Here is a 19,315-nt window from a genome sequence, read left to right as displayed (position 1 = left end):
CTGTAATCTTTGATGAAATTTGAGGTGTTTTCCTTAAAATCCTCTTACTGTTCTGGTGAAATCTTAACCATTTTCTTGGGCCCTCAGAACATTCTGTCGCACGACTAGAGCTAGTTGCCATGGATGAATAGAATTTCATAAGGCTTGAGTAGTATTCTTTTTTAAATGATTTTGGCAATCAGACATGAACATAAAGTACGATTCTTTCCTGTATCATGTGGTGCAAAGTATTTGCTTGCTGGGCCAGTTCACCTTTTATTTTCTTCAATTATTTCCATCTTCATTTTGTGAAAATGGAAACTGAAATTTAGCACTGGTGACCAGTCAGCAAATGTGGTCCAGAAAGCTTGATGCTGTTCTCAAAACAATTGTCTAGCGTGTTGTAGACAAGATGCATAGAGACAACAAGCCCCCGTTTGGCTTATTCTTTTCAAATTTTAATGGTTGGAATAATATTTTATTGAAAAAGAATAAATATCTTCATTTTGTGAAAATGGAAACTGAAATTTAGCACTGGTGACCAGTCAGCAAATGTGGTCCAGAAAGCTTGATGCTGTTCTCAAAACAATTGTCTAGCGTGTTGTAGACAAGATGCATAGAGACAACAAGCCCCCGTTTGGCTTATTCTTTTCAAATTTTAATAGTTGGAATAATATTTTATTGAAAAAGAATAAATTTTTTTTGATTTACGTGTAATTATTTTATAAAACATTGGGTGGTTAAAAATAAGAGAGAGTGAGTGAGAAGAATAACGTGGACCAAATGGGGGATAAGAGATCTAACCATTGTAGGAGGTGGAGATTCTCTGGTCTTCCCTATTGTCAAATGCATAGACGAGTTCGACAGGTTACCTTCCATGTTGTCCACTCAAATCAAAAGGAGTAGAGACTAGAGAAGGCCAACGACCTACAGATCTTACAAATCTTCACCCAAGTTGAAAGAATAGAAGCAATCGTAACAATCCTTATCATTGCATGTATAGATATTTTCTTGCCTACCACTTGCTAATTCACAACCACATAACTTGAAAAGGTGATAATGACGTGACAACTAGATCAGCTCAAATGAGGCATGCCACAACCATACAAACTATCTAGGGACTGATAAAAGTACAAACACATTATTAAAGCATTTTACATTCCATTAAATAGGAAGTAGTTCATCGTCATTTCATATTTAAGGCAAAACGCTGCATATAAGAGAGAATTGGGAAATTGCAAGCCACAAAAATCCTTTAGAAACAGTCTACAACCCATTAAAATCAAAACATGCACGATAGGCTTACGCAACAAACTGCATTGCTCTCCAGCTGCGTTTATTCCGACTAGTTTTTATCTTACTACTTAGTAGTAGTGACACCATGAATTGCAGCTCGAATGCATAACCATTGTGCAGCATCTCATACAAATTACTGAGTTGAAGCCATGTGCTTAATCAAGTCAACCACACGGGTGCTGCAATAATGGAAGAGAAGTCAGACGCAAAGACTTCAAGAAAAGTAAACCAGGCTTCTTCTAAACGTGGTAGGTACAAAATAATAATAATAATAATAATAATAAATAATAAATAAAAAACTGGCATTGTAATTACCTGTAACCCCATTCATTGTCGTACCACGAAACAAGTTTGACGAAGTTCTTGCTCAAAGCAATTCCTGCCTTGGCATCAAAGATGCTTGACCTGCAGTAGCAAGAGAGCAGTCAATTATATTTATGAGAGCTGCAAGATCATCTCTTTGTAAAGGAACACATGTATTTCTACTGTACGCTATTGGAAGATACAAACAAGCAAATCACAACTGATTAAATTGTGGTCCTTCCAAATTCATTTGTCAGGCTCAGGGAGCCACTAAAGAGGAGATGAAGTATGTTTATATATGGAAATAAAGGAGGAAGGAAAAATAATGCTAATCAAGAATCCAAATCCAATCAGAAGTAAAACAAAAATAATCACCTGCTGTCACCCACAAAGTCAGTGGACACCACGTCATCTTCAGTGAAGCCTAAGATTCCCTTCAGCTTTCCTTCGGACTCCTCCCTGTCAAAAGCATAAAAACAACAATCAAATGGGGTGTATGAATGTGCATTATTGTTAATAATTTTATATATTTAAATAATATACTATTTTTTTGTAGGAAAGGGAGCAATTGATACAGTATCACGGAGATAAACATGAACATCCATAAAGACAAACTGAAAAACCATGCATCCTTACTTGATGGCTGCCTTGATTTCATCATATGTAGCCTCTTTCTCCAATCTCACGGTGAGATCAACCACAGAGACATCAACAGTAGGCACACGGAAGGCCATTCCAGTCAGCTTTCCATTCAGTGCCGGAAGAACTTTTCCAACAGCCTTCAAGGACAAGAGGAAAGAATCAGGAGGAAGAGATTATCCAGAAGGCTGAGCTAAATTAAAGTAAATACAGAACTAGTGCGTTACAAACACAATCTTCCATTACTCTCAAATGAGAGCAGTAGACAGGTTTGTAAAACTTTTCAAAGAATTTAATACCTTGGCAGCTCCTGTGCTGCTGGGAATGATGTTGAATGAAGCAGCTCTTCCACCCCTCCAGTCCTTTGAAGATGGTCCGTCAACAGTCTTTTGAGTTGCTAAATAACAAAAAGAAGCACCATTATCAATGACACAGTTTTGAATGCCAAACAAAATAAATGACTAAACCTGCCTGTGATAGAGTGGACTGTTGTCATAAGACCCTCAACAATTCCAAACCTGTCGTGAATAACCTGAAAAATTTAATAAGTATAAGTTTGTTTTGTATTGACCTAACAAAACATACGTATAAACGCACAAGTTAACAACAATAGCTGCAAACCTTTGCCAAGGGAGCAAGGCAGTTGGTTGTGCAGCTGGCATTGGAAACAATGTTGAGTTCGGGCTTGTATTCTTTCTCATTGACACCCACAACAAACATGGGTGCATCCTTGCTTGGAGCAGAGATAATGACCTTCTTTGCACCACCCTAATTCAAGAAATTAAAAGAATTAGCATAACAGAAAACAAGACCAACAACGTTAGAATTGCTTAAAACAGAAAAATGCAAACTTCTCATGTCAGATCACTACAGATTTCAGGCCATGCATGTTTTTCTATGTCTATTCTAAAAGTTAAGATTAATTTTAATTATAAACTATCAGCTAGAAAACTAATATAATGCTTTCTACACAAAAAACAAGGGCTACCTAAATAAATATGGATGAATAATATTTGTAAGAATTGTGCTCTAAATATTTCATAAAGAATTATATGCTACACAAAACAAATTAATTTATCAAGTGAAAGTTTCCATGGCCAACTAAATCAAACTTATGACCACTCATATTTAGTAATGAATTTATAAACTGCATTAATGGCTAGACTAACCATGCACAAAAGCAGAAAAATGTATTATTATAATTACAATTACAGAAACATTAATGGTGATGCAGACAATTAAACAAAATCATTTAACAGGGCTGTGTAGAAAAAAATCATGAATAAACCCTACAGATCTAGGAACTATTTTCATCTACATCCATGTCCCTATGCAATCTAAAGCAATAGAAAAACTATTTATTTATAATATAAATAGTGGAAAAATCAAACCCCAAGATTGTTTAGATATCACAAACCTTCAAATGGGCTGCTGCCTTGTCCTTGTCAGTAAACACTCCAGTTGACTCCACAATGTATTCAGCACCAGTCTCGGCCCATGGGATCTCTTCTGGGTTCCTTCAAATACAATTCAATTTGGAGACAAGGGTTCAATAACTAGCCCAAGATCCAAATTCACACACGAGGCAATCAACATAAAGGTTATATAAAGCTCAAAATGTACCTAATGCCAAAAACAGATACAGTCTTCTCGCCGAACAAAAGGGTCTTATCATCCTTGACCTTTAGCTCATGGTGCTTCCATTGACCGTGAACACTGTCATACTTAAACATATATGTCTGCAACAATTGCACAAAATATAACATCACTACAAACTCATTCCATAACTACTAAATAGATAATTAACAGGGGTAGATCCAACTCAAATAAACTCGAAATGAGATCACAAGAAACTCAATCAAGTATATAGGAATTATATCTAAATCATGTTGGCAAAGCGACTACTACTTATAATCAGAGTAATCATTAAAATAATTTAAGAGAAATAGTTGGGTTTCATGTCCAGTGAAAGCTATAATTTGACGAATTGTGAGCAAATCGCTCTCGCAACAGATCCAGGGCACAAGATCCTGAACTCGAACCACAAAGTGTACCATAAGACTTGAAAAACGAGTGAAAATGAAAAAAGTACCATATAATCAACAGAGATGAACGGATCGTTGACCGCAACAAGCTCAACATCATCTCTCTGCAAAGCAACTCTAGCCACCAATCGGCCAATTCTTCCAAAACCTTCAAATAATCAAACATATTTACCAATATCCATGACATAAACAAATATTTAGAAAAGCAAAGCAATCATTGAGATCAGATCTAGTACCGTTAATTCCAATCTTGATCTTGCCTGTAAACACACAAACAATTAAAACAATTAAACTATTATTAACAAAAATCATCAAGCAATTAAAATAAAACTACAACAAACTAAGGTAAAAATTCTGACAATTACCCATTTCAGTAGTTGATAGTAGAGAGGGTAAACAGCAACAATAGGAGAAAAATGTGCAAGGAAAAGAAATTGGATTAGGAGGAATTTTATACGGGTTTAGAGGATATGTTAGTGTACATACGGTGTACTTTAATTTTCGTGCTCCTCGCGGTGGATCAACTGATTAGAATTGAGATGAAATGTGAGCCGTCGCCGTGATTGACTGATGTTAGGGTGTAGGTTATTAAGGTGGGGACGAGGGTCGGTTAGTGACGGTAGGTTCTGGAAGGTGTGTTTTTGCAGGAACTTTTTGTTGGGATTTTTATTTTTTTTTGTGGAAAATTTAAAGGAAATTGAAAAGTCGTGAGAAGAAAGACAACCACGAAATTAGTCCAAAAGTTGACCCGAGAACTCTTGATTTGCGTGACAAGAAGATAAAAGGAAAAGGTTTTCCTTTTCCTTTTTTTTTTTTTTTTTTAAACCTAAATGTTTGATCTTAAAATAAGTGCTTGTTTGATACCCATTTTGGAGGAAATAATATATTTTGAATAATAGATGGATGAAAAATATGTGATTAAAAATTAATGAAAAGTTTTTAATTTACGTGTAAGATTATTTTATTAAAAAATGTGTATTTGAAAATGAATTTGAAAAAAATGAATTTTTCGAAGAATGAAAATTAAACAAGGGTTCGTAGCTCTTTTTAGCTTAGATTAAATTTAGTCCCCATTTGGCCCCAATTATTTTTTATTATAATGCGGAGAATAGTGTTTTTTTTTAAATATATGGTTGTAAAAGAATGAAAAATTTTCGATTTACGTGTAATATTATTTTACTGAAAATTGTGTAATTGAAAATAAGAGAAAGAAAAATTTAAATTAATTTGATGAAGTTTAATGGGAGCCAAACGGGGCTTAGATTTTAAGTAATTTTGATAAAATTTAATTAAGGTTCTCATTCTTTTTTCATTAAAATAAAAAATATGACCGTTATACATCACATCAAATCATAAAATTTGAATTTTTATCTCTTGTGTGAGATCACTAACGACTATATTTTTTATTCTCATTCTTCCAAAAATAAGAAACAAACGGAGGCTAAATTTATAATTGAAAAGTTATGAGTTTTATGAAATCTATGATTAATATTAATTGTTGATTTTGACCTTTTTTTTTAATTGTACTGGACAAGAACATAATCTTGTTTTAACAAAGTAGTATGTTAAAACTCGAAATTACTTGTGTTATTATCAAGACTAGTGAAAGCGTGCGTTGCACGTGTAGTGGGAGATATAGAGTAAGTAATAGTGTCATAATTTGGTTAATTATGCAGTATTTGAATGAAGAATGGAACTTGCTTTGAATGATGATTATATTGAATTATATTAAATATTTGTTCACATGTACTTACATTGAGGGTGATAATATTTAGCAGTTATAAGCCATTTTAATATGTACAATGAACAAAATGTAGTACGCAAGTAGATATCTCCAGTTTACGCAGCCTCAGATTACACTTTTCCTTCATTTCCCTTTCTTGGTTCTGCCAATTGAAGGACAAAAAGCTACAGAATGGAGGAAGAATGAAAGAAAAGGTTCAAATAATGAAAACCAATTCGAAATAAAGACGTAAGGCAATGTTCATTCTTGCCCCCAACCTCGTATCACATATGCTGAAACTTTTTGGTCACTTTTAACTAATTAGTACTAAGTACAAGAATTCTTAATCAGGTTGTTCAGACTTAATTGTGAATACTAATTCTATTCAACTTGGGGCAATCCATAATAAAGGTAGCGAAGAGAATTTATGTTTAAAGGAAAAACTAAATAGATTCTTAATACATTAAATGGCTACTTATATTTGGGCATGCAGCCAAAGTTGACTGCGTTAATAATATATACTCATTAGTTCTGAACAAATTTTAAGAAATTATCTGTAAAACATATCCTCAATGCCATATATTAAAATTTGTTCAAGTAAATTTAAAATTCAAAATGACATGTCCTTCATCATTCATCTGTTCTACAAAAAAGCTTCCATCACCACATAGTTTAGTGCTTAGAATAAATGTGATTAACACAATGAAGAAACCGTAATTAGTAACTATTCTTGAGATTTCACCCATGATTGCAAATCACATATTTGGAGGTTTCGAAATGACCAAGAATTGTATGTCTGAGAGTTTTAAGATGGAAGGATAACATCGAGCGATAAAATTTTTTGTATACTGAAAGATGACAGTAACATTAACATAGTCAAAAGAAATTATAACATGTTTTTATTAGTACATACCTTAAAATTTTGCATTTCATTAAGAGTCTCATTCTTCAAGTCGCATTGATGTCCCACAAGCATATTTGGGAGTCATTTGAACCACTCAATAGATCACGTTGCTTGAATTCACTCCATGATAAAACATAGCCTTCTGTATAGTAACCTCTCAACTATAAATGAGGATTGCAAGCACCACTTGAAGGAGGCTTAGACGAATGTTTGCTATAATCAGAAACGTATACTTCAGTATTAACTGCATTGTTGGCAATAATCAAGCGAAAAATGCATCCGACCCCCCACCCCCAAATAAAATATAATTATATAAATGTGTTTATGCTTTATACAGTAAGAAATACCTAAGGGAGTCCCACATATATAGGTTGAGCAGCAATGACAGAGCTGAAATGAGACCCCACAAATGATATCTCCGACATGATGAAAGATCTATTTCAGAAGTAACTAATATGCAAAGACAACTTATTTTAATGCTTGAGAAATCTCTTCAATTATGAATCTTGAATAAAAAAGTAACAAGAGGAAAATGCAAATGTCATTGACAAAGAACTGATAAAGTAGCCGTTCCATAATATATATAAGCGGAGTCATCATTTTTTTTTTAATACATATCATACAAATAAATAACTATTTCTTTGAACAAGATTATAGTTTGTGAATAGAGAATATAGAAGGACAAATAGCAAAAGAATCTTGAAAATGAGGATAAAGCTGTACTAACCTTGGTTTATCAAAAGAGGTTTTTCTTGTTCTCTGTCGAGCAAACAGCTTTTATACGTACCAGCTACATCCTCATAACTAAAACCACCACAAGCAACCAAACAAACTTGAAGCTCCAAAAACCACCAAACGCGACACGTTTATAGTATACATGTACTTTGAAGAGATGCTCAATTTTCTCAAAACAAAAACAACGAAATGGTAAAAATGAGTTAGAGAATACTGGAAATATTCATGTCTAAATTCATTAATTGGTAAGGAAATATTATTAGAGGAATGTGTATCTGAAATCTAAAAAATAAAATATCACAGATGAACAAATATGTGCATAAAAAATACCATGGTCAATAGAGTAGCAACAGTCAATCCAATATTAGTGCCTTCTACCTTCTGTACAAGTACACGTGATTGAGATATTTATTTCAATAAAACATCTTATATGCATCCATCTAGCTGAAGATAAGAATCACAAATGAAATAGATCATAGATTGATCAAGCAACAATAAAAATAAAAAATGACTCAAACTTCGCTTACGTAAAATTTCCATCCAGAAATGCAGACCTTGTAAGTACAGTGGAAAACAAAAAAAAAAATGTCAGCACTGATGTATTGTTTACAAAAAGAAACACAAAACGCCATATCTATTGGCAAGGTAGAATTTAATATAATTGGCAACTTTGTTAGATGTCCTCGACATTACTCGAGGCATTAAGTCTCAAATGAAGAATATGACTAAATTACGATAAGAGAGAGCTAGAAATATGAACATGGTTACATAAAAAAAATGTCAAATTCGGTGCCTTAAAAACTGAAAAGGTTGATTTGTATCATATATTTACTGGATGGATTAAAGTGTATTAATTTACCATCAATCTCATTGATCGTGAACCCTAACAACATAAGAAAAATGAATACATTAAGCTGAACGAAAGATGCACGTGTAATTATCAAAAATAAAATACATAAAATTGTAGAGCATAATCAAGGCAAGGCACAATTTATTCTAAGAGTCTCAGATCCTATATAGAGATTCTTACACTAAAATGGAAAATTTGCCCAAAAAAATATATAACGAGGGGGAAAGAGAACAAACATGTATCCTTGTTCTCAGAGCTGTCTAAAATAATTTTCAATTCCGTACACAACAATAAAGATAAAGAATTTAAATTTGTACAAGAAATTCATGTATAAATCAGTCGAAAGAGTGAAAGCTCAACAGGGGTGAAGTCAAGAATATTGTCCATTGTGGATGAAAACATATTCATAATATATGAATTTAATGGAGCATTTCTTTAAAAAAAATTAAAAAAATAAAAATAAAGGCAACTCTCTTTTGTGTCATGTTGAAATTTAGCTAACTTTAAGGTACAATTACTATCATTTTGGTTGTAGTTGAATTTTATTACTCAGTGTATATTGAATTAAAGAAATGAATAATCACCTTAGGCTCCTTACAATCAACACTGTGGCAGTGGCCTCTTCTAAAGCTTCTGCTGCAGCTTTGGAAGCAACTAATCTCATTTGCATTGCTTCCTGTATCATGAAAATATAACTAATCATATTCCAATTGCTGTAGATTAGATTTAAATAAATGTATTTTCCATCTAACAATTTTCACTTTTATGAGTTTATTGAACATAGTATAAAGCAGGCAAGACTTTAAGTTTCACCCTCGTCCGCTTATGAAAATTTTGCACGTATATGTTGATGAAATATAGATTCACATTGCCCGTGATGTGTGTTGAAGACCAAATTTAAATACATAAACGTTTTCCCGTCTTACGAGTAACAACTTAAAGTTTTAGATTAGCTCGTTGAACATAACTGTGAAGGATTCAAGGGAGTTAAATACAGCAATTGAAGTAAGCAGTGAACACAACAACTTCTTGTTATAGAGTCAATTAAGTTCAAAACAAAATATACCTTCCCAAATAATGTGAGGCCTGAAGAGAGTGTATCCAATGGAATACATCCATTAGTCCATTTCTTTTCATGAATAGTGATTACAGGAGATGAATCATTTGGATTCTCAGCCATGTTAGATTTTTTTTTTATCTAAGTGTAATAGGATTGTTGCTCATTTACATCACTTAACTGCTTAGATATAGTAGCCTGTAAAATTATAACATATAACTAATGGATGTCAAGGAAGACTATTGTTGATTAACGTATACATCAACTAACATTCATACAGGTACAGGTAAATTAGAGTGCTAGCACCTTTAACTCAGCTCAAACCTATCATAAAGAATGATAAAATACGAAAACACGTGTTTTCTTTTGTCAAAAATCCCTTATGACATTTATTGACTTTCAAATAAATTTTATCTGCCAATACCATATTAGTCTTCCCTCCCTTTCAATGCCACATGTTGTAGCTGAGTTATGCATAAATTAGATCATATGATCCATCTATGAATTAAATAAAATCTCTCATTTATCTGATTTGGTCCTCAAAACTTGTTTTCAAGTATTTTTACTAATAATGAAGTTCTTCTCTTCAAATAAATTGTCTCTCAAAAATTTTTAATAAAAAACAAAAATATTACCTCCTTGAAGTGTGTCACAATCTTCTTCTGTAGTCACGTTTAATGCTTTGAGAAGAATTGATTAATTCTATGATTTCTTTGAATAAATTATTTGGATATATTGGTTGAATACGTTCTTGTTTTTCTTAGCAGGAGCTTAGCCAAATAGAGTTTCTATCATTTTCTCATTGAACATGTTCATAAAAGTATTTACTTCCATATATCAATTAATTAACAAACAACGAGGGACAATACTTACTAGAAGGACCTTGATTTGATTTGGCATCATAACATAAGCATTTCCACATCTGATGATGATAATGTTTGGCATTGCTAAAATCTGCCCTAAAATCCTCAAGTTGACAAACTGCACTGGTATGCTCCAAAAAATCCCAAAAACGAATACATCAAGAAATAAACCAAAAATTTTAATCTTCCAAACATCATCATTCATTCATGAAAACATGCCTCATATCATGGCTTTTACTAATCTTCATGGCACAAAAAAAAATCTAGAAAACGAACACATCGTGAAATAAACCAAAAAAATTAATGAATGATGGATTCACAGACTCAGTAATCAAGAAACAATTCCCTTTCTGCATCAGTAAAATAAAAATTGACAAATGAAGCCAAATAAAAAGATGGCCATTTCTTTTATCTTTTTTTTTTTATTATAACGAAGTTATGGGAAAAGGATAGAAGAATCTTTTTGAAATGTGTATTACGTCATTATATAAAAAAATTGTGATTTTTACAACCTCAATTGGTTAGTGAACAAAATATAGCTCAATCCCTTTGATGATGATTTTTTTCATATTGTTGGAATGGTGGATATATACTTTACTTGCTACTATTTCAATTATGTGATGCGCATTCAGTATGGATCATATTCACATATACTCTTTACTCTTTTACTTTAGTTGAATCCTCTGAGCTAGGAATTGGCATCCATGGCTCTATATGTGGAACTATATTCTCTTACATGATTTGATTCAACAATTTTATTATTTATTTATTTCTCAAAAAAATAAAAAAATTACAATCTCAAAACCGAACTTCTGAAACTTGGACGTAGCAATTGATTTTACATATCTCCTAGGAGAAATCAATTGACAAGTAATGATGCAACTAATTCATACAAAAGGATTGTCAGTTTAGTTTACTTGTTAAACTATAGTTTTCACTTGGACATAATAAATTGTAAAGAAGCATGCCAAAGTGTATATCGCAGAACACCGATCTACTAATTTTGAAAAGATCAAACCAGTGAATTTATCTCTATAATAAAAAGATGCATTCAACAAAAATTTCACGTCAAATTGTCTTAGTTAACTCATAAATGCAACCTGAAGGCAAGCAATATGAAGAGCTACATCCTGATGGAAGATAGCCCTTACTTTGAAACAGTAACGAATATGTAACTCTATTGAGCCAATGTTTTTTTCTTTCAAGATGCGCTTTAACTCTTCGCACTTCATCTCTATAATATGTATTTGCAAGTTCTGCACATGCAATTCCTAGCCTGAAACAAGGTAGCTACTTAGTATTCATATGTATTAACTTAAAGAGAAGGAGTTCACAATATAAAACATTAAAAACAATGAGGATTTTATTCCCATAACAGTATAAATAACAATTTATAGAGAGATTTAACAATATTTACTAAAGCAGGATAAAGGAAAACAAATTGATACCATTTTCCCATATAATCTAGGGTGTTCTAAATCTGGAAATGCTACCTGAAAGTATCAACTCCACAGCCACTTGATCCTTCTGCTCATGAAACTGTATCAAGAAAACATGAAATGATTAGAAAAAATCAAGTACAAGTTCAAATAGACTATCCTAGATAATAAATAAATAAATAAATAGAGCTTTCATAATGTGATCTAAGCAATAAGTAAATTATTTTCAATAAAGCGTGGGGATAACAAAATTAATTATCAAACAACATGTATAAAAGCAATTATTGCTATTAAAACACAAACTAAAAGAGTACAAGTATACAACCATCAGATATATGAACAGCATCGATAGAAGCTACTTGCAATTTGCAAATGATGACTCATCAACTGTTAAAACCTTTCTCCGGTGGCTTTTTCTACCTTGCCTGAAGATCTTTCATGTCTCTCATCTCTCCTTGATTCAAGCCCTTCCCTATCTCCCAAATCAGCCAAAAAATCTCTGATATACCGACAACAACCTCCTCTAATCCTCGTGAAAGCATTAAAAGTGAAGATCGAACAAAATTTTAAACTTCTAAGCTAGATGAAGGTAAACGAAGAGGAACCCAGCTAAATTTTCATGTATAGACAGAAACGACAACAACATACCTTAAATAAAGCTGAAGAAAATAACAAAGACCGGCAGAAAACTCGCTTCTTCGCAGATTCAGGCGAATGGTGAATGCTTTGTCGGAACATATCGTTGAAGGCCACGACAGTATGGTTGTTGCTAAAAGAACAGACGAAATGGGGCTAGGGTTTCCTTTTGTCGAGTGAAGATGAGGATGAAAATGAAAACCGAGCTTTGAAGAAAGAGATTTTCAGATTTTAGTCTAGAAAGAAGATAAAATAAAACAAGGCAACAGACAGATTCTGATTCATTTCCAAGTTCCAACGCCTCCCCACTAACTGAGCCGACCTAACATTTGGCTTGTGAGCCAACCCAAACGACTTGTGAACAGTAACCTTTCTACTGCCTCTTTTATATGTAGTTAGAAATATTCTCTTCTTTTCTTGCCTACTTCAATGTACAACATGATTAAACGAATATTAAAAGATGAGTCCAAATTTGTTGTTCTATTTTACCATCCCAATTCTATATCTCATAAGATTTATTATGATTATGTAAGAACATTCCTATTGTTTTAAATGTTTTAATGCAAGTATAATCATTAAAATTCGAATCGACACTCTTCCTTTCAATTATACAAGACTTGGCAACAATGTCATTTGATGAGTCCGGTTTATTCTTATAACATAATTATGTATATTCAATTTGAACAAAATAATTGGTATATTTATATTTTACATCTTGTTTGATTCCCATTTTTGTTTCAAAATACATTTTTCTCTTTTCTTTTCAATCACACATTTTTCAATAAAATAATATTATACGCAAACTCAAGACTTTTCTTTATTTTTAGTCACATTCTCTATTAAATTACTATTCCAAAATGATTTTTTTTTTTTTTTGCAAAAAAGGGTACCAAACGGGCTCTTAATATTTCATTACAGCCAACGGTAGACGGTCAACGGTCGTCCATGCTAACTCAAACTTCTGAATTCGCCCCTGATTGTCTTGCTAGTTACTCCTAAGACTGAGTCTTTGCATCGACTATGAAGAGAACTTACTCGTTATTGAACGATGATCCAGAAAGTCTAGGTGCTTGTGGTGGTTTATTTCATTTGCTTCTTCATATATTCTAAGTATCCCGGCTATTTCACGTGCCAAGTTACAACACTATTTCCGATATATCAAAACCGTGTTCATTTTCCCTCTCAAAGAAGATGAAGACTAGATCCATATCTATATATGTATATCCTTTGTAATTGTGTGTGATTTTTGTTCCTTTTTAGCCACAAGCATGGCATTGTCTAAACTTTTGTAGTAACATGACTTTGTCATTAATGAAGAATATATTAATTATTTTTTCCTACTTAGAATTTTATTCTCCACGTGATCATGGTCCATTATTCACATTCGATTTGTTATAGCAAGGATAACTCTCATCTCTCTCTATTTATCTAATTACAAACTAGTAATAACTAATTGTGATGCAGTGGAGATGTTTTAATATTAGAGTAATGTTATTTGTAGTTCTCAACTACTGTAATCGTCTTATATGACATATATTTATCACTTGATTTTTTAATTAATAATGCTCAAAATGGATGATTAAGTGATTAAATATATATCACATAGGATGAATACGGTAGTTGTTCATTACGAATAACATTACTCATAATATTATGTTGCAGATAGTTAAGCCACCTAAATCTGGTACTCTTCCCATTTCTCTAACTTAAACATGATACAATACAAAACATACCAAATGCACACACAAATATGGATAGTAAATTACTTTCGGGATCGTTCAATTGAGTGATAGTGATGATTACAAGCTTCTTCAGTTGATCATGATCATTTTTCCACATCTCGTTCAAATTGACGTCGATAGCCATCATAGAAATCATTCGGTATTTTTGCTAAACATGTATATGTAAGTAAATTTATCGATAATCACCAATGTTAATCTTGCCGTGTAAAGTTATTGATGGGACTCTGACCTTCAATATGCGCCAACTCGAAAATTTCAATCAAAACGTAGGGTTATCGAGGGAATATCAACCTTTAGCGATGGAAATAACCTTCTTTGGAAGTGCACATTCTAGTAGTATACTAACTACGGTCTATAATAAAATTACAAGTAATTTATTTACACTCTGATGGCAATGTCGTAAAGAATCTCACCACAGAAAATTAAAAAAAAAAGAACACAAAACAAGGATAGTAATAATAATCTGATCATGTCCCTTCTGAATATTTTATTTCGCTGATAGTTTACATTTTTGGGAGCTGGAAGTGACATGAATAGGGAAAAATAACTTGAAATTACTTTGTAACTAAAGAATGAAAAAAAATGTTAACTTTGATGTACACAAAACCAATAGAATCAGTTTATTTCATTTGAACAGCTCCCATACAATATGTTCAGATATTAACTCCAAACTAGTCTTAAGTGACTGAAATTTTCGACTAAAAAATATTGTTGTTGTTGTTATTATTATTATTGTTGTGTGTTTTTTAATCTTATTTTCGTGAGACTCAATCCAACATAAAGCTTAGAAAAGGAAATTATTTTTAGCATTTCCAGCAAGAAAGCAGTCACAATGAGCTTAGATTTCCATCCCAGAACAAGGCAACCCTTTTTCTCTACAATGGTGTAGCCTTCACAGGCAATGCCGTTGTTTAGCCATTGTTTGGCTTGAGCAAACATCTTTAGTTGTGCAGGTTGAAATCCAGCTTGACTTATCCTTCTACGCCATTGGTCGACCCTCTCGTGCTTTTCCATCCTGCCCAGTCCTTCGTAGCTAACGATGTTCTTGATTTCCTCAACGAAGTAGTATTGTTCCATCTTAGCACGTTTTGTGTCGTATTTAGGCAGCATGGCATCGGGGGAGTCCAAGATTGCGGAGTAATAGTGTAACGCTTCCATGAATCATCCCAAGAAGAAAGGTCCACTGTGGCTCGAGTCTTGCTCAACAAGAACTAAAACCTTTGGCGAGAGCTCATGTATTATCTGAAGAACCGAGTTTAAGGCACCCTAGCTTTCTTTCACCATACAATGTAGTTGCAGACGCTGTTGACTACAAGGACCTCCCCAGGAAGGACCTTGATGTCACGAGCAGAATGACATAGCATTCTCCAAAATGGGCATGCATGAAAGTCTAATTCATAAATATCTAGACTACCATGTCATCAAATTATCAATTTTTTCGTTATTAGCAGTTTAGTTCGTGAATATAGCTAAACTGTCACATCATCAAGTCGCTTAGCAGACTAATACACATGGACGGATTGATCATAAACTCTAGACCAATCAACTTGAAATAAAAGAAAGTTCACCGACTAACATGAAAATGGGCTAGTCGACTCATTGGGCTCGGATCAATTTGTGCTCGTATCATGGATGAATCGAGCCAGCTTGGTTAATAGAAGTTTGGTTCGGCTTGCTTCATGATCTCGTTCCTTGATAGGACAAATCGTTCGTAACTGGCGGATATATTAAGTAACTTCTGGTGGGCCTTATCTATTTTTAGGTTCATTAGGATTCTTAATGATAGGAACTTCAAGTTATCTCAATAAGTCCTTAAATTACTATACTATTATTCTTTGATTATTGTACTATTGTCATTGGATTAATGTACTATATTTTACTGAAATTTCATTTGTCATTCATTACATGAGTTGCTTGCAAGCTCAAGACGAGCTGGCTCGCATGCAAGCCAATATGTGCCAGTTGCGAACGACTCACTCTACATAACACTGCTATGTTATGTATTTGAATAAAGCCAGTTAGACAAGCTAAAAAATATGGAAGCAAAGGACAGACTGATTTGGCAAAAAATGGTTGGCTATGGTTTTTTTTTCTTTTTTTTTTTAAATTTTTGAAAGTGTCCAATCATACTTCAACACGTGTCAACTGTGTTTTTCACCCTATTTTTGAGCATGTCTCTATAGCATTGTTGTACGAATTTTGGTTGCGTCTGAAAACTTGTAAAGAACTAAAATTTCTTTCTTGCTTTTGTAATGTACAACTAGCAAATACAGTGTATATTAGGAAAATTCTATGGAAATAAGACATTCGACCTAATTAAGTTTTCTATACAAGTAAGCTATCTAAAGAAGATAAATATACAACTCATTCTTGACAATAAGCACGTGGAGTATGCGGATTTTAACACGCCCCCTCAAGTTGGAGCATGAGGAATGTAAATGCCCAACTTGCATATGAACTATGTGAAGAGATCAACACCAAGTGCCTTGGTAAGGATGTCCGCAAGCTGAGTTGAGCTAGGAACATGGGCGGTGGTGATGAGGCCAGATTTAAGTTGCTCATGAACAACATGACAGTTGATATCTATGTGCTTTGTGAATTTATGGAATATGGGATTGCAAACAATATGTATTGTCGACTGGTTGTCACAATAGAGGAGCATTAGTTGGGGATGAGGGATGCTAAGGTCATGAAGTAATGTACGTAGCCACATAAGTTCACAAGTGACATTGGCTATGGCATGGTTTCGGCTTCTACAGAAGATCTAGGGATGGTAGATTTCTTATTTTAACACCAGCAAAGAAGTTCAGTAAATGAGTTTCAAACATTCCTTTCCTAATGAAAATACGCATCGTCATTAGATGAAAATTGGCCAGCAAATGAGTTTCATACATTCCTTTCCTGATGATCTGAACGACTATAACTCAAAACGGATACAGAGGGCCTTTAATTTACTTTCATAAGTACAAAAAATATGCCTTAAGATTTCTAGCAATATGTTTTCAAAATATATACCCAATCTGTTAAATATAACAACGTGTTTACAATTTACATGCTAAAATCATTTTTACATTGGACAAAATCAAAATTCAAAAGCTATTCCAAAAAAAAAAAAGTGTTTTCCCCACTTTAGACACTTGGCTGATTCAACAACTTGCTCACATGCTTGCTTCACTGTAACAACAGGATGCATACAAATATTATGAATGAATATACATTTTTTAGAAGATATTATCACTATACTAGACCACTTACCATATGTTATATTCGACAAAGAATGCAAAAAGTTTAGCAACTCCCATCACAGCTTGCATATAAAAACAGAAACATTGAATTCAAACACGTGCACCTAAGGCACTATGATTTGCATGGATTCTTTTCCGTGCCTTTGACGTTCTCATATTGGCAGATTCCGCATCCCCATGTCAATCAAGTCGTCCAAGACATCTTCAAACTTCACATCATCAGTTGGAACATCAACCGGAACCGACTGAGTGCAAAATGTTGCTATTGGACCAGATTTCAGCCCACTCGAATGCCTTCACGAGATAACATCAAGGTTTCGTTCCCAGGATTATGGTCGATGATGCCCGCTGTCTCTTTTTTGGAACTATATTACCCTACATAATTCAATCATTAACATTATCAGATTATTTACGTAATCCACAAAATATCATGACGAACATTTACAAAAATAATTCAAAAAAGTACTAACTCATTCGTCGACCACTCTATTGTAATGTGTGCCAACTGGTTCTAGATTACCTTCAAACCAATCTTATCGATGAAAAATGAAAGTTAGAATACATTTTTCGAATGAACACCTGAAAGAAATCAAGATCATACTCATAGAATTCGAAGCATCCGGCCTAGAGTGGTATTACTTGTTGTGAACAACTGCATATACAATGGGAGATGCAATCATTAGCGTCAATAACAATTGCAGTTAACATTACCTCTCCGAAATGACCCCTTAAGTGAAAACTGTGAATACCTTCTGCCTTTCTACAATCATCTCGAAAACCTAGCTTACAATAATTGAAATATATGTAGATACCTTGAAATATCTGTTCAATGCAATAATGACTATCCAACATTTGTCGGGAGTACCTCGGCTGGATAAAAACTCATTCACCTAAACGGCTATTGCAAATTTCCTACTAAAACATTTTTTGGCACATCTCTGCATCTTCCATGCTACATTTCTGCTAATGTTTGTGTGGGGATCATTCTTCACCCTTGCCAAAATTAGCTCGATCTTCTAGTTCGGGTTAGCCTTGAATTGTTTTATATATCGACACGTCAAGAATAGATAATTGTAGTGTCTATTAAATTGGTCCCGAATACAAGCTTGCTCCGAAGTGTAAGGTTTTACTTGCATACTCTCTAATACATCCATTTTAGAAGCCCATATTCGCCATTCGCAGCCCAATTTACAAATTTTTTGGACTCTTCTTTCATCATTTGGCTTAAACTTTATGTTGTACCTATTCAATACACCGTACGTTCGTACCCCTTCTCAAAACTTTGATGCGGAACAGAATATTTGACCTACCTCGAACTGAGGATTTTTCATGTCCTGAACAAAATTGAATTTTGGAAAGTGATAACTACAATCCTTATCAGATGAACATTGGGAGAGTAGTTCCTCCTCCGACAATAATTCCAATTCATCCAAATTGTTATCCCCGCCCTCTTCTCATGGTTCATGCACTCCATCTGAATAGATGTCCGATCCAATTTCAATCCCATCAGTAATTTTTTTTATCATATTCGATGTCGTCTTCTTTGAACTCAAAGTCGGGTCAAATTCTATGAAGTTTGGATCTTTGTCACAATCTGTCATACAATTAAACCACATTAACCAAGAATACACCTAAACTGTCAAATAGAAAACAACAAATTGTGGCCAAACTAAAGAATAATTGTTTGATACATTAGCTATTGGACATTGCTTTGTGAGTATGAAGAATATTGCTAACCCTTATGTGTGGCCGAAAACAATCAAGAAAAAGCATCCATGCCTATCAACATTCCAAGTTATATGACAACTCAATAATCGAAGAACACATGTAAAAACCTAGAAAATTATTACTGCGAACCA

At 33.5% G+C, this 19,315-nt stretch overlaps 1 protein-coding gene and 2 long non-coding RNA genes across 4 annotated transcripts; all 3 read right to left on the bottom strand.

Moving 5' to 3' along the window:
• Positions 1–1,094: 1,094 nt before the first annotated feature.
• On the bottom strand, positions 1,095–4,773 carry LOC111385724 (glyceraldehyde-3-phosphate dehydrogenase, cytosolic). Its single transcript, XM_023010141.1, has 12 exons — positions 4,628–4,773; positions 4,499–4,522; positions 4,310–4,410; positions 3,841–3,956; positions 3,635–3,734; positions 2,839–2,985; positions 2,689–2,749; positions 2,517–2,614; positions 2,215–2,357; positions 1,954–2,037; positions 1,591–1,680; positions 1,095–1,454 (listed from the first exon to the last, which is right to left on the bottom strand). Exons 1-12 carry the CDS (start codon positions 4,629–4,631, stop codon positions 1,409–1,411), a joined length of 1,014 nt encoding a protein of 337 aa, XP_022865909.1. The 5' UTR covers positions 4,632–4,773; the 3' UTR covers positions 1,095–1,408.
• Positions 4,774–6,716: 1,943 nt separating this feature from the next.
• Positions 6,717–10,503, bottom strand: LOC111385720. The gene is made up of 4 exons (XR_002701097.1): positions 10,405–10,503; positions 9,059–9,150; positions 7,617–7,793; positions 6,717–7,102 (listed from the first exon to the last, which is right to left on the bottom strand). It is a non-coding gene; the product is annotated as an uncharacterized LOC111385720 (long non-coding RNA).
• Positions 10,504–11,095: 592 nt separating this feature from the next.
• LOC111385721 lies at positions 11,096–12,866 on the bottom strand. 2 transcript variants are annotated; one of them, XR_002701098.1, is made up of 3 exons: positions 12,159–12,866; positions 11,843–11,933; positions 11,096–11,670 (listed from the first exon to the last, which is right to left on the bottom strand). It is a non-coding gene; the product is annotated as an uncharacterized LOC111385721 (long non-coding RNA). The 2 variants fall into 2 exon arrangements; XR_002701099.1 differs by having other exon boundaries at positions 12,254–12,866.
• Positions 12,867–19,315: the final 6,449 nt, after the last annotated feature.

The sequence above is a fragment of the Olea europaea genome, unplaced genomic scaffold (genome assembly GCF_002742605.1).
Source record: "Olea europaea var. sylvestris unplaced genomic scaffold, O_europaea_v1 scaffold3261, whole genome shotgun sequence".
NCBI lineage: Eukaryota > Viridiplantae > Streptophyta > Magnoliopsida > Lamiales > Oleaceae > Olea > Olea europaea.
Note: the sequence above shows the minus strand (reverse complement) of the source record. Positions and strands in the feature narration are given on the sequence as shown.

Coding starts and splice junctions, on each gene's coding strand:
- LOC111385724 (XM_023010141.1), bottom strand. Junction 4,411..4,498: donor GATCAAGATTGGAATTAACG/GTACTAGATCTG, acceptor GATTATTTGAAG/GTTTTGGAAGAATTGGCCGA. Junction 2,615..2,688: donor AACAGTCCACTCTATCACAG/GCAGGTTTAGTC, acceptor TTTGTTATTTAG/CAACTCAAAAGACTGTTGAC.